This window comes from Sarcophilus harrisii, chromosome 1 (genome assembly GCF_902635505.1).
Source record: "Sarcophilus harrisii chromosome 1, mSarHar1.11, whole genome shotgun sequence".
In the NCBI taxonomy this organism is placed as follows: Eukaryota; Metazoa; Chordata; class Mammalia; order Dasyuromorphia; family Dasyuridae; genus Sarcophilus; species Sarcophilus harrisii.
Window position 1 is genome coordinate 561,912,928 of NC_045426.1, and position 15,902 is coordinate 561,928,829.

General features: G+C 36.1%; 1 protein-coding gene across 5 annotated transcripts in view; it reads left to right on the forward strand.

The window, feature by feature from the left end:
* DUSP22 (dual specificity phosphatase 22) overlaps window positions 1–15,902 on the forward strand; it is a 73,002-nt gene that overhangs the window by 37,248 nt on the left and 19,852 nt on the right. For all 5 annotated transcript variants that reach the window (XM_031946941.1, XM_023496371.2, XM_031946939.1 and 2 more), the window contains exon 4: window positions 12,278–12,327. In XM_031946941.1, the coding sequence (XP_031802801.1) occupies window positions 12,278–12,327 (50 nt within the window). The remainder of the gene's footprint in view (window positions 1–12,277; window positions 12,328–15,902) is intronic.

Sequence of the window (15,902 nt, forward strand, 5' to 3'; positions counted from 1 at the left end):
ATTTTCTTGATTCAGGGGCTGGAAATGATGAAGCATAAAATGTGATGAGGTAGACACACCAGAATCATTTGGAGGAAAGGGAGGGAATATGCATTTATTAAGCTCCTACTCTATGCCAGGTAATATTTGACAAATATTACTTCATTTGGAGAGCATAACTTTGCTGAAGTGAATCCATCTCAATACTTGTACCCTAATATAAAAAACTGAAATAAGTTTGAGGTTCTTCCCTTCCAGATATGGGGTTGGGATATGATGTTATAAGTCAAGTGTTTGATAGCAGACCTCAGCCTACAATCAAGTTTAAGTACGATGTAAATAGTCATTGGTTAGGATCCCATATAAGGGCTATTGGTCAAAAAATTAAAACGATTGGGTTTCCTTGCCACTTCCAGGGAAAAATGTTTCAGGCCTAATCTGACTTTCATATTAACTCTTAATACTTTGTATCTAAAAGGTGAGAGCATATGGTCAGTGTGTCTTCCCACATCTGGAAGGGGAAGGAGTTAAATCAGTTTTAATTTTCTATATAAATAGAATAAGCATTTACAATGACTCATTTAATTATTAGTTTTACATCTTTTCCCTCTCTGTGGTATCTTGGGTACTTGGAGAACTTGGGGTAGAGGCATAGGCATGGTGTGGCTGAGAGAGTGAGTACTTATGTTTGAAATCAGAAATTATCTCTACCCTTTCATTTATGACCACAGCAGGAGCAAATGTGTCAGCATTCATCAGCAAATGTGAGCATTGCCCACTATTTAATGATGACTTTTTCTTTTCACTTAATGGTATTTTTTTCACCAATTACATACAAAGAGAATTTTCAACATTCACTTTTGTAAGATTAAGTTCCAAATTTTTTTCCCTCCCTTTCTTTCCTCCCTCCATCCCCAAGACAGCAAGCAATCTTGATATAAGTTATACATATGTAATCATTTTAAACATATTTCCATATTAGTCATGTTGTGAAAGAAAAATCAAAACAAAAGGGAAAGACCACAAGAAAGAAAGAAAGAAAGAAACAAAAGATGAAAATAGTATGCTTCAATCTACATTCAGTCCCCATAATTCTTTTTCTGGAAGTGGATGGCATTTTCTATACCAAGTCTATTGAAATTGTCTTGGATCACCACACTGCTGAGAAAAGCTAGGTCTGTCATAGTTGATCATCACAGTCTTGCAATTACTGTCTATAATTTTCTCCTGATTCTGCTCACTTCCCTCAGCATCAGTTTATAAAAGTCTTTCCATACTTGGAAAGTGTCTGGCCAAATTTTAGTTTCCTTAAGACCACTGCACTCTATATGAACTCTGATTTAGAGCCTTTTGTCTTAAGAGCCATTGTGTGAACATCATATACATGTTCATAGGGAGACAACTTTAAATTAGAGCCCTCAAGACCTAGGTGAAGAAGTCAGTAATTCATATTCCCAAAATTGTGTTGAGTGGGCAAAAGGTGGCAATGTAAATGATTTGAAAGAGTCTTGGACTTTGATGTCCAAAGACCTGAGTTTTAGTTGTAGATCTGACTGTCACCTCTAGTGAGTTATGGAATTAGCAGAATTTGAGATTTGGAAGAGATCTTAGCAGTTGGCTTGTCCAATCCCAATACAAAAGAAACCCCCATTTATAACTATCTGAAAAGTAATCTTCTAGCAGCTTCTTGAAAAGTTTCAGAGCAGGGGAACGCATCACTTTTTGGGATAGCCTATTCCACATTTGGAGAGGTTGGGAAATTTTCCTTGATTTTAAGCCTTTTTAATTTCCATCTCCTGATGCTGGTTCTGCTCTCTGAGGGCAAGCAAAGTCCTTTCTGCGAACACAGTAGCTTTTCTCATGTCCTCTCTGAGCTTTCTCTTTTCCATGCCCAGCTGCTGTATGGCTCAAAACCCTTTGCCCTACTGGTTGAGTTCTTGACATGCTCCAGCTCATCAATGTCCTTTTAAAACTGCGGCATCTATAAATGAACGTGGCACTCTAAACAGATTCTCATTTTACCAGTTTTCTCTTTCCTCTTCTATAAAACAAGGAGGATTGAACCAGATGATTTCTCCTGCTTCTTTTAGTTATAACATTCTATAACTTTGTCCATATTTTGTAGGAGTGAAATCAAACCTGGAAGAGGAGGGGTAATTTGGTCAGTGTCTGGCTTAGAACTCAGGTCTCTTAATTTCTGGTATAGGACATGACACCTTGGATTTCTGTGGAAGACATTTCCACTGTCACCTATCAGAGACGACTTTGCCAATTGTTTAAATAGCTTGACTACTATCAATATTCACCCTGAAACCATATTTTCTTGTAGCATCAACACTGAAAAAACCATCTCTGTTAAACTGAACTGCTTCCCACCAATTAAGGCTGTTATTTTCTTCATAAGATATCTTCCTCTTGACTCCCCATCCTCTTATTTTTTTTACTTTATTTTATTTTTTGGCAGAGTCACAGCATCCTGAATCCCTAAGCAGAGCTTTTCCTAGCTCTGCAATGATGATGATAGAGGATCCTACCTAGCTGGTGACCCTTCCTCCTATACTGGGATAGAAGAGGGTGCAGCTGTAAAAAACAAAAATAGTCTGTTAGATTTCTTTAAATGGGTCCATCTGTCTGCAGAGAAGTGGGTGGAGGAAGAGAACACTTTGTGAGTTGGTAATTCTTAAAGGGACCATGTTATTTTGGACCTTTCTTCTGTGCTGACTCTTTCAAAGAAAAAAAAAAATATCCAGTATTGTTATGCATGTGATTGTGTTTTGGGAATAAAATAACCCTTGGCCACCATAATGCCTATTGGCCAGCATCTTTGAGCAAGTAGTCACTTCCTCTTGTTTAAACATTTTTTTCCAATTTACATTTTTTTTTCTTAAGGCCATTACATTTCTTTTTTTTTTTTTTTTCTCTGAACACATTATGTTATCCAAGCTTTTATCTTCTCTGCAAGGATATAGGTTGTAAGCTTTCTTTGGCCTGGCATTCTATGCTTCCCTCAAACTAACTTGAACCTACCTTCCAAATATACTTCATGCTACTTTTCCTTGATTCCTTTGTCAGTCCATCCAAACTGGATTCACTCTACTCCTTTCTCAGCATTCTCTTTCAGTTATGTCTTAATTCTTCTTGACCCCATGGATCATAGTATGCCAGTGTTACCCATGAAGTTTCTTGACAGAGATAACTGGAGGGATTTGCCATTTCCTTCTCCAGCTTATTTTACAAATAAAGAAACTGAGGCAGGCAGGGTGATGTGACTTGCCCAGAGTCACACAGCTAGTAAGTACCTGAGGTTGAATTTGAACTGGGGCAATCTACCAGCTTCCTTCCTCTGTTTATACCAGTAAGTTGTCTCAATCTATAATTCATCTGTGGAAATCTCTCTCTTCCTTCAAAGCTTAGTTCAGGTGCCATCTTCTCCATGAAGTCTTACTTCATCAAATACTGCCTCCCACTGAAGGTGATCTTTCCTTCATCAGGTCTTCTTATAGAATTTTGTCTGGCTCTCAAATATTTGATATCTCTAATTAGAACAGAAACTTCTAGGGGACAAAAACATATGTTTTCTTATGAAATCAGGTAATTCTTGTGAAAGCATTCTGGAAATCAAGATTTTTTTGTATTCTTCAACTGGATATAAGACAGTGGTTTTTACATGCAAGATACTCTGTAAATTGTGAATGATTTACAAAAAATATTTCTGCAAATTAAATGGAGAGAAAAAAATTGTGACTTGTTGGAGATGGATTCCAAAGTATTATATACTTTAGGAAGAGGATTAGAAAGTCAAGGACCTAAAAATTGTTCCTCTGCAAAGCAGATTATCTGCACCAATTGACAAGGTCCAGCTCTAATTCTGGCTTTACAAAGATTTGCCTTTTGAAGTCTTGAATTTCATTGGTGGATAGGAAAGGTTAATAATGGGGAAAAATAAAGGACTAAATAGGGCTGTCCATCTTGCTGATAAGTGGCCTTATGTCCTGTGTCTGTATTTTAAAAGGAATTAAATCATGTGCTAAGAAGAGAGGGTGACTGATGATAATTACCTTTATTCAAGGGACTGTGATTCAAAAGAAAGAGAGCATAGAACTGGCAGTTCTTTTTCCACTGACTCACTGGGGGATCTTATGTAAATGATTAACCATCTCTGCATCGCCTGCATCCCAGTTTGATAATCAGTATGGAGTGTAATAAAGGGGTAACGTCTATGAAACATTCTTCCCTACAATTCTCAGTAAAAAGATCTCCTGTACTAACAAATTATTTCATTAATCTGTCTTTTTTGCTTTTTTGTGGAGATCCATTGTCGAGAGAGAGAGAGAATTGAAAGAAATAAATTAAGATTTTTTTGCAATCTTTGTGAAGTAAACCAAGTAATTTAAATAAGCTTTCTCCACTTGTAACTTGGGGGATTCTTATCTTGAAAGGAGCAGAGTGAAATATCAATTAGTTTCCTATGTGATTTGCTATCTTAGTTCTCCCAATTCATAGCACTCCCTTAAGTGACTCAGTGCTTGCCTGATGTCATCTTTATTTTCTTTTGCCATTCTTAAGTGCTGTCTGGTCATCCCATTCTTTTTTGAACCATCTATGAAAGCCTACTGAAATTCAAAATTGGGATTTTTTTATAGGGATTTTATTTGTCTGTCATGATCCAAACATACAAGTCTTGTTTTCTTTCCTGATAGCACTTGGGATTATTAGGGGTGATATTTTGGGGGCTAAAAATTTGAGACCCTGAAAATAAAATTCCCCTCTTCCTTCTCCTCCTCTGTTTCAACTCCAGCTCTATTCAGATAGAGAATGGTACCTCTAATGACTTCCAAGAAGTAATAGATTCATGTCAGTTTTTTGTTTTTTTTTCAGTCCTGTCTGACTCTCCAGTCATGTCTTGGGGTTTTCTTGGCAAAGACATTGGAGTGGTTTGCCATTTCTTTCATCTTTATAGATGAGGAAACTGAGGTAAACAGGATGAAGTGACTTGCTCAGGATCATACAGATACTAAGTGTCTGAGGCCAGATTTTTAAACTCAGGAAGATGAATCTTCCAGACTCCAGCCTGGCTCTGTCTATTCACTGCATCATCTAGCTGTCCATTAAGGCTCATAGGACCATAGGTTCAAAGCTAGAAGGGACTTTTGATCATATTTAATTTTATAGATGAGAAACAGAGACTCAGAGAGGTAGTGGCATATCTAGGGTCAGAGAAATAGTAAGTGTTCAAGGTGATAGTGGAACTGCTATATGATGTCTGCAAACTCCAGTGGTCCTATCGCTAAATCATAGATTTCAGAATCCTCATCTGCCAGAAAGATGAGACTTATACGCAGAAAAGATAACTAGATGGGGTATTGTTTGATTCCTGAACCTCTCGTGTTTTTATTTTATTTTTGTTTTGTTTAGATTTTTTTACTTTCCTATAATAAGGGTCCCATTTCATCTTTGGCAGTTTTCTTTTTGTGTGTATCTTCAACAGAACTTATAAAATAATTCTGTAAAATTAGGCAAGTTGAGAATGATGGTTGAAACCCTGATCCTATTTTCATGAGTCATTAATATATCTGCACTGCAGTCCAGAAACTTAACCGAAAGGACAGTATGGATGGAAGGATTTTCAGTTGTGTTTCTCTGGTCGACTTTGACATCCTCCACTGATTCTCAATAACTCCTCACCGACTTGATGAAACCATGGGTGCTGATTGCTCCTACTTTTGGCCTTTCATTGAAATACCCTAAACAAAAATAAGTCCTTGGGCCCTCATCTGTTGATGTGACAAGTAAAATACACATCATTTTTTGAGTAACCTGAAAGAAGCCTACAGGTGGTGGAGGTTTGTAATTTGCATCTGGGCTTACAAATTCAAACCAGGGGCTAAATCTTCTCCTCAGTAACCTCCCCCTCAACATCAAATATCCACATATTTCTTGGAAGTCGTTATTGGTATTGTTTCAGAAATTTGACAAATGTTGAAAGGATTGGTCTCACGTGTGCTTTTTAAATAGAACTAAAAACCAAATGAGAACTAAATTTTGAAAGGTGGTGGTGACTTGCACAACTGAACAACCCTCTTTATATTCATGCAGTAATTCTTGAAAGAGGGAAAGATAAAATATTATAGAATTAGTAGTGATACTTTCCCTTGAATACAGAAGCATTGTATTCTCAATTTCCTCATCTGAAAAAATGGAAGTAATAATATACTACCTACCTCACAGAATTGGTGAAAAGTAAAATTCTATATTATGACAATAATTATTGCTATTGTTAGTCCCAATATAATGATTCTAAATTGTCTTCATATTGGTAACTATGCTAGGGTTTTGTTTTGTTTTATATTTTTTCCAGCAGAAATGAGTGTATTCTGTTCCATAAAGACATTCAGTATTTAAACATCTAAATTTTTAGAGCATATGAATTGGAATAAGGAGGTGTTGCATTACCTGGTAGGAAAGTTTCCTACAGGGTTCCATGAAACACTGGACCTCTGATGCATTTCCAAATTGGTTAATTTTATAAAATCTTTTTAAACATACATGTTAAGAAAATTTTTGCTCTGTAGATTGAGGAACAATTAGGATGAAATGGTTCTCCATTGCTAAAGGTTAAAGCTTCTGGATGTAGCTGCATCATTCACAGCTGTTTGGAATATAGTTATATTTTTGGCTTCTCTTCATCCTTCCCCATAACATCTCCACCCATGTCTTTGATATTGCTTACTCCTTTCTAACATTGACTAAAGCTGTTAGAAACATTTCTGAAGGTTTTTCTTATTTTCCTAGCCTGAAATCATCTTAGTTTTGTGCTCTGTTATTGAAGAAAGAGGTAACTTGAGGAAAATGTTTTCTTTTTCTTATTTTTAGAAAGTTTCTTCAGCCTCTTGGAAAAACCTTTGCTTTGATGCTATCAATATTTTCAAGAGCTCCCTAACTTGCAGTGTTATCACAGAGAGTTGAGGCCAGTAAATTTTAGAAATTGTACTTGAAACAAGCGAGAGTTATATTTCTTGACTGCCTTGAAATCGGGATACTTGCCCTGATTTTTGAGGCTCTCACTGTATGGTTTTAAGTGTAGCTCTTAGTTTCAGGGCCAGAGAAAAGAAAAAAACTTAAGTTTTGGTGGTTACTGCGTTTATTGAAACAGAAAACTGAAAAATATTAGAAATTTTGAAAATATTGACTTACAAATTGCATTAATAACATTTCTATAATTCACTTTTCACTGTTTTCTCTGTTAATGCATGTTTATTGCTATCCTTCAAATCTGACTCAGAGCTGATCTACTCCAGAGAGCATGACTGATCCAACACAGCAATTCATTACAGCTCTGTTCTGGGTCCCATTATTTCTTAGGGAGCATTACTAGAGCTGGATTGTTTTGTGTTGTCCTTTGACTATCACATGGCCCTTTCTCTGGTAGATTATGAGCTCTTAAAAGAGAGTCTCTTTTATATATATCTTCTTTTCATTTCCATTCCCTATTCCCAGTATTACATATATCAAAAGCTTTTCCCTTACTGTGCCACTCAAGAAAAACAGAGCTAGTCCTATGAAGTATCTGTAATGTTTTATTTGTATATCATCACAAGGACATCATAGTTCCTTTTAGATTTCTGTAGTTGAGTGAATGTGGAAAATCTGGAATAAACCTTAGCATCAGGCCAAGAACATTCAGAAACAGAGCAGAGCTGCTAATGAATTTTTGTTTTATTCAAAGATTTCTTTTAGTTTCTTTTAAAATAAAATTTTTATTGATATTTTTTACTTCTACATAATTTGCATTTCCCAATGCCTCCCTTCTTCTTTCTCACTTGTTTTATTTCAAGGAAAAAAGTCAGTATACTGGTGTTAGAAATCATGTGAAAATTAATTAATTGATGATTCTGAGGGATTACCTCCCACATCTCAGATTGACTAAGACGATAAAAGCTGGAAGAGATATGGCACACACTAATATGCTTTGGTGGAGCTGTGAACACTGATCATTTCGGAAAGCAGTTTGGAATGATACCCAAAAAACTATTAATTAAGTTGTGTGTTAATTAATTAAGTTAACTAAGATTTAATACTGTTAGATCTATATCCCAAGGAGATCAAAGAAAGGGAAAACACCCATATTTACAAAGATATTTATAGCAGCTGTAATGGCAAAGAAGGGGAAACTGAGAGGATGCTTCTCAGTTGGGTAATGACTGAAAAAGTCTGAATATGATGGAATATGATTACTACTGTGCTATAAGGAATGATGAAGATGGTTTCAGAAAAATTTGGGACAGCTTATATGAACTGATGGAAAGTAAAGTGAGCAGAATCAAAAAAATCTATACAGAAATATTGTAAAGATAATTTACTTTGAAAGATCTTTAGTAGTACTGATCAGCACAGCTCTAAATGATTCATGCTATCAGCTCTCAGAGAATTAATGGACTCAGGGTAAACTGAAACATATTCTCTCTCTCTCTCTCTCTCTCTCTCTCTCTCTCTCTCTCTCTCTCTCTTTCTCTCTCTTTCTCTTTTTTTCTCTCTCTTTTTGATGGGAGGGGTGGGAGTTGGGGGGTGATGGTTGGGGGGTGTGGGGGAGGGTGAACATGACTGATGTAGAAATTTGTTGTGCATGCCCATATGAATTTGTAATGGTTTTTTATTCCTTTACTTTTCAATGAGTAAGAGATGGGGAATCAGAGAATTTGGGATTGAAAAATAAAAAATAAAAAAGTTTCTGTGCTTTGAAAAAATTCATGTGAAACAATAAACATCAACACTATATACTACACAGAAGGCTAACATTCAAAGGATTTTAAAAGTATAAAGTTTTCTCAATTTTTGGTGATTATACAGTTTTTAGATTGTGCTAGAATTGACAAAAGTTTTAATTTTGATTTTTAAATGTTAACATTCAGTTCATAAAATAACAGGAAGTCTCTGTGATTTGATTCCAGACAGGTATAAATTGCAGACACTGGATGTCTACTTCCAGCACCAAAAAATAAAAAATAAAAATAAAAAACAAACAAAAAAACCCCCTTCAAGATGTCATAGTAAATGAAAAATCTAAATTCCTATTACCCCCCCCCCCAAAATCAGAAGTCAGTGTCTGTCTCTCTTTTTTCAAATCTCCCTCATATCAAGATAATCTGAGTTTTACTGTTCTTGTATTCTATGCTTATACTTTCTGAAATAGCCATTAACTGCTAGGTCCTAAATTTCAGAAATGAGTAATTCATGAAGACTTCCCCCATCTTCCCAAGTAACAATAGGACTGGTGTAGCCTGATATCTTAGGAGACTGACTTGGGGAACCTTTCACAATGACTAAGGTAGGCTAAATGGGCATTCTTAGGCCATAAACAGTGATTCAAGTGTGGGCATGTTTGACTCCTTTTGTTCCAATTGTGAGTCCTCCCATGGTCACTGCTAATATGGGTCCTGTTTGTGCACAGGGAAGTAAAGGGTCCCTGGAGCATATTAGTCAGAAAATCTATATTTACCTGTTATTGGGTGAATTCTGGGTCTTCCCTTTCGGTAGAGGGTATAGATTCAAATTGCATCCTACCTTCTTTAAGGATCACCACCTGCTATTAACCTGAACTTGACTATGATTCAGTTGTGATTAAGCTTGGAGTGTTCTCTGCCTTCTTTCAAAATGCACTGAAAAATTTGTATCTTCTAAAAATTTGTATCCTCAGCATCTAAAACATAGTAAGTGCTTAATAAATGCATTGGGGGACTACTGGCTATGTGATTTCTCTCCTAGCTTTTGTTTGCTATGAAGTGAGCATCAGAATACCTGCCCTGTACATCTCAGAGGGGTGATGGAGATCAAGTGCAATTACTTTTGAGAAAGCACTTACAAACTGTAAAATCTTGAACAAGTATAAGACATTCTTCTTGTATGGCAGGTGCTCTAAATGCAGGTGTCTTTTTTTTCTCCCCCACACCAACCCTCTTTCCTACTGAAAGTACCTAAAAGGAACTCCTTACAGATTCTTGTTTCACAATGAACGTTCCTAAGCTGTCCCTTTCCCTCTTCCTCAGCTTTTCCCTCTTTTCTTCCTCTCTATAAACTAAGGCAGATTTTGGATTTTATCAAGATTCAGAGAAGGGGAGTATCAAGATTCAGCTATTATTTATTAGAAGTCTTCACTAGCTTCCCATGACAGGTTAACAGCCTTTTCATCGTCTCTTGAAGGCAGGCTATTTTGTACAAATGAGTTGATTAAATTAGTCTTCCCTAGTGGTTGTGGGGAGCAAATGATAGGAAAGTCATACGGATGAATAATCCTTGGGAAACTTTTTCAATTCTAATTTTTAGCAGTCCTAAATGTTGTGTATAGTATTTCATGATTATAATAATGGAGATAATTATACACTTCCTACCTCATAGAAAAAGCAAAAAGTAAAATAGTACATGATGACAATAATAACTGCTCTTGTTACCTCCAATGAAATGATTCCAAATTCTGTTCACCTTGATAATGCTGCTATTTTTTTCAATAAGAATGAGTTGTATCATCTTTCCTTCTAACAGGGAATTTAGGTATTTGGCCAAGAAGACATTCCATTTCTATTTGAGTAACTATCCTCTTTACTCAGAAAGTTTTAATTAAACATAGACTGAAGAGTACAGTATTTTTAATTAGATTATTCTGATTACCCTGTCATTCAAGGTAATAGCAAGATACCTTTAATTGAGACATTATTACGAAAATTAGAAGAAGGTGTCGTTTATATGCCTGTATGTTTCTAAGAGAGAAGGGAGAAAGAAAACAAATTTTTAAAAGGTAATATTTTCATTCAGGATTTCCTTTCTTTTCAGGTTTCAGGTTTGTGGCTTTAGTATTTTCATTCTGGGAGAATGAGGCTGCTATTCTGACTCTAGTTTACTTACTGCCCTACTATCAATAGGTTTGGAGATGTGTTGGAATTTCAGACACACATTTCCTCTGAAACTAAACTTCATAAAACCCACAGGGAAACCCTCTGCTATATAGTTGTTTGCTCTTGCAAAGCAGGAAATAATGTATGAGGAAGGAGGATACTGGAGGGAAAACTTTTTCTTGACTTCTCAAAATTGGGGAGAAGCAGACAGGAAAGAATACGTTAGGGAAAATGTAGCAAAGAATCCTTGAAGAGATAGTGTTCAATTGGTGCTGCTCAGAAACTGATTAAATAGCATGGTGAAATGTCATTGTATGAAGCAGGGATGCAAAGGTCTTCTTGTTTGAATATCTTGTTTGTTCGAGGCAGAGGACTTTACAGAATGACATCTTTCTCCTGAAGCAGGAATCATTCCCATACCTGTAATGTGACCAAGGCATAAACTATTGAGACTTATCTATATTTCCTTTATTCACAAATTATCTCGATAGCTTCATGATGATAACTTTTCCTATTTCTTGATGATCACTTTTATTTTCTGTACTGAATATTATATGGGAAGTGTTAGGGGTCCTTCTGAGAGCTCAATCAGTATAGTTTTGCTTTTAAGACTTTGCAAGGCTCCTTCCTAGCTTTTTTAAAAGCCCTATCTTCTGAGCACAGCTGTAGAAACGGATGCTTTGGCAACCCAGGTATTTATTTTGTGTGTTCAGAACTCATTTTAGGAGCTACTTTAAATCTTTTTGAAGGAAGCAGGGTAATCCCCACTTGCCCTCGGAGATGTGCAGTGTGGCTTCGAAGAGACATAACGGCGAAGCAGGAATAGCAAGGGGACTTTTCCCTCAAAATGCACAAGTTATAAATGAACCATTGGTTTGGTACCAAAAGCACTATTAAATATTTAAAAGTTAACAAATTAAGCAAAAGCAGTTTTGGTTGTAGAATCCATTAAAATTGATGCTCATTAGCAAAGAGCAATATAACACAGTAACAATTCTTTAATTTAAGGCTTAAAGCATTTTGCTAACAATCTTTTTTGTTTTGGATAATTTTGAATCCTAAATGGGATGGACATAATGCAAAGTGGCATTGAGGGAGTTTGAAACTTAATTAGAAACCACTCAGCATTTTATTTTTTGGTGCAGTATATGGATTTGGCCTAAAAACATTTTGAATGTTTACATGATGGCATAGGAGCATTTGTTTCTACAGTTGTGGAAAATAACCAGGAATATGTAAAAAAGTGCTAATTTGGATGGTTTCTTGGCAACAAAATGCTCATGAAAAACTTCTCTTTTTTCCTTTTTTTTTTTTTTTTTTTTTTGACCTTAGCAAGAGGTTCCTTTAAATTGGATGTGTGTGGGTGGGAGTATTTTACATTTGGGGTAACAATATTTTTTTCTATTCTACAGGGAGTTAAGTACCTCTGTATTCCTGCCGCTGATTCCCCTTCTCAGAACTTGTAAGTTTTTCTTGCTATTTTATGATATTAAAAACTAAATAAAAGAACAGAGCAGTAAGAAGCTATTAAAGGCTGAGAGAATCTTACAGGTTATTCATATAAAGTCAGTTAGATGGCAGATGGATGGAACATCAGGGCTGGAGTCAGGAAGATCCAATTTAAATAGCTATGTGCCCCTAGGGATATGAGGATAATAATCACACCTATTTCTCAGGGTTGTTGTAATGATCAAATGAGAGAAGAATTGTAAAGGACATAGTTTAACTGCTATAGAAATTATTGTTGTCGTTTTTTGTTATTGCAGGGAAAAAGATTTGCTGGAGGTTACACAACAGGATAGCACATTGAAGTTAGGATTAGAACCCACATTTTTGACTTAGTTGAGCATTCAAGATTCAGGTTAATTGTCTCATGGAAGATTTGAGATAATTATTTTTAAAGGAATAACACATTCAAACTGAACCATGTAACCATACTTATTCAGTTGATATCTTGTTCTTTAATCAATCAATTACTTCATGCCTTCATTCATTCAATATTTTTTTGTTTGTTTATTGTTGAGGCAGTCAGGGTTAAGTGTTTTGTTCAGAGTCACACAGTGTCAAGTATCTAAAGCCCAATTTGGTTTTGTTTTATTTCCCCATGTGTCTGTCTGTCTCTTATAATAATAACTTTTTGTTTTTCAAAATACATGCAAAGATCAGTTTTCAACATCCACCCTTGCAAAACCTAGTGTTCCAAAATTTTCTCTCTCCTTCCTCCCCTCCCCAGGACAGCAGGTAATCCAATATAGGTTATACTTGTTTAATTCTTCTACATATATTTTTACATATATCATGCTGTGCAAGAAAAATCAGATCAAAAGAAAAAAAAATTGAGAGAAAAAAACAGCAAATAAACAACAATAACAATGAGAGTGGAAAACTATGTTGTGTTCCACATGCAGTCTCCATAGTCCTTTCTCTGGATGCAGATGACTCTCTCCATCACAAGTCTATTGGAATTGTGAGGTCCAATTTGAATTCTGGATCTCCTGACTCTAGGAATGGTCCTCTATCTGCTATGCTGTCTAATTGCCCTTTATTATATTGTTCTTAAAGAAAAAACTCAACTTATATTGCTGATTTTCTCCCTGAGAATCCTGTGAATAGTTCTTTATTCCAGTTCTCTTTTTCTTTTCAGCACTCTGACCACAGCTAAGCCACTTAATTTTTCTCTGCTTTAGTTTCTCTGTTGTGAAAATAGTTCATAACATCTACCTGTACCCAGGTTAGAGAGATATCGAGATAACAAATGAAATAAGTCATTTGAGCCTGTTGAAGGTAAAGGTAGTACATGAATCTAAAGTATCAATAGTAATGATACTAATTTTAATATCCTAATTTCCATGTTTTCTGTGGATACAATAGTTACTCAAGATTATCAAATACTTTTATATCTGTCAACCTTGATTTTACTTTCAGCAAAGCTCTTGGTATAAAGAGGCCACAAATTGGACAGTAACTCATGGACTTTTTGAGCTGGCAGTGTGTCTGTCTGTCTAGGTCTGTGTGTCTCTGATATACAACCTATATTGGGATGGGGATCATACTTATGAAGGATATAGGGATCTCCTCAATGAGGAAGGTTTAACCAGTTCAAATGATAACTTTTCAGTAGTCTTAAAGATTGCCTGGAGCATTGAGAACTTGTTTAGGGTCACAGAGCTGGGATAGTTCCCAGCTCCAAGGCCAGCTCTATTCAGGGTGCTGTGCTATTTCTATAAACACATACACATTTTAGAGAAGAGTGATCAGAATTGCATTGTAGCCAGAGAGAGAGAGGAAGCATGGGCAGGTTGGAGAAAGTAGTAGGAGAATGTGACCTGTTGGCCCATTTTCACTCCTAACTTGACTCTGGCAGTGAAGGTGTCCCATTCTCTGCCATCTCCTGTTGTAGAAGAGGGACTTCAGTCACTGTTCAGAACTCACAATCCCACAGTACACATAAGCACATAAGAAGGGGAGGAAGGCTTTCAGAACTTCCCTGGTAACTAGCTGTGCCGAGAAACAGAAGTGGTTGAAAGGGCATGCTATGTACGGAAGGAAGTACAGCTCTGGGTTTCTCTGAAGATCATAGCAGCTCTGGCCGATGTTTTTGGTGGCTATTTTTAGCTGGGTAGTATTTCTCTAATCTCAAGAGATTCTACCATGCTCATGAACCTATTTCTCTGATTTTCATTGCAATCTTTGGCAGAGTCCCCATCTGTCAAGTGGCCTGAACTTTGGAAGGACTGCCCGCTCCATCTCAGGAACCACTGCTACCTCAGACCGTGGCAATTTGGCAGTTATCATGATGCATCTGTGTCAGCAGGAAAAGACAAAGTTCTCTTCAGAGTATTCAGATAAGGCAGGGGAGTTTGTGATAAATTTTAGAAAGATTTTGATCAAAAATGGTTAAAAAAAACCAAATTTCAGCCCTTGAAGGAGGGGGCCAGTATCAGTCACCAGGAGAATTCTCATATGTGAGACAGTTTATTCAGTGATGATGAACATGTAAGGCTAGTATGTGAATTTGGTTTGTTACATGGGTTCAGATATGCTGTTTGTCAGATCATGGCCCTGAAACATAAGCATATCCCCAAATTGACAATCCTATATGGTTCTTTTATTGGATGTGAGTTATTTCCTGTCCATACATATTCATCTACGTATCAGTGTTCTAAAGGGGGCATGCTGTATCTGATTGCCTGCCTTCCTGCATAATTTCACTATAGTGGAGGGATGAGAGTTCACATTAGGGTCTTAAGTCATGGTAGATGGTGTGGTTTATAGCACACACTCATATAGGGTTTGTTTTCAGGAAGGATGTTCAGAGAAAACAACTGAACAGCTGATTGATACAACCAATCTATTGTCTTCCTTTTGACTGTTTCAGTTGGGAAGGAAGGAAAGAACATAATTTATCTAATGGAGAAAAAGTAACTTTCATATTAATCATTTGGAAAATAATATTAAAGCATACTTGGTTAAAATTTGAATTTTTAAGCCATTAGTAATCCTAGTGAAATCATGCACACTCTAGCCTTTTATAAATAAAACAACTATTCTACAACTGTTTCATTTTTCCTTCTTATAGATACACTATTGAGATCAGTTTTTGAACATGTTTTATTGAAACCTTTTGTTTTTGACAGTCTTTCACCCCCAACTGCTCCCCCTTTGACTCTTAACTTGTGGCAAAGAAAGCAATGAAGCAAAAACATCCAAGAGAGTAACCACTTTTGATTGTATATATTCTGTCAAGTGAAGGGAGCTATGTTTCATCATCTGCTCGCTGAGAACTTTTTATTTTTCATTTATTCAGGCATTCAGTTTCTGTTTATTGATCTTTTCATTTGCTGTAATCCAGTTTAATTTAATTTAAAATTATATTATTATTTTGCTATGTATTTGCCTGGTAGTGTTCATATACAGCTTATGAAATACACTGAGTTTTTTTTATATCCATGGAAATGCTTAATCTCAAAGGATAAACTATATTTTAATGGTCTTTTGTTAGGGGTTAGCAATTATGGCCTGCAGGCTAGATGTGGC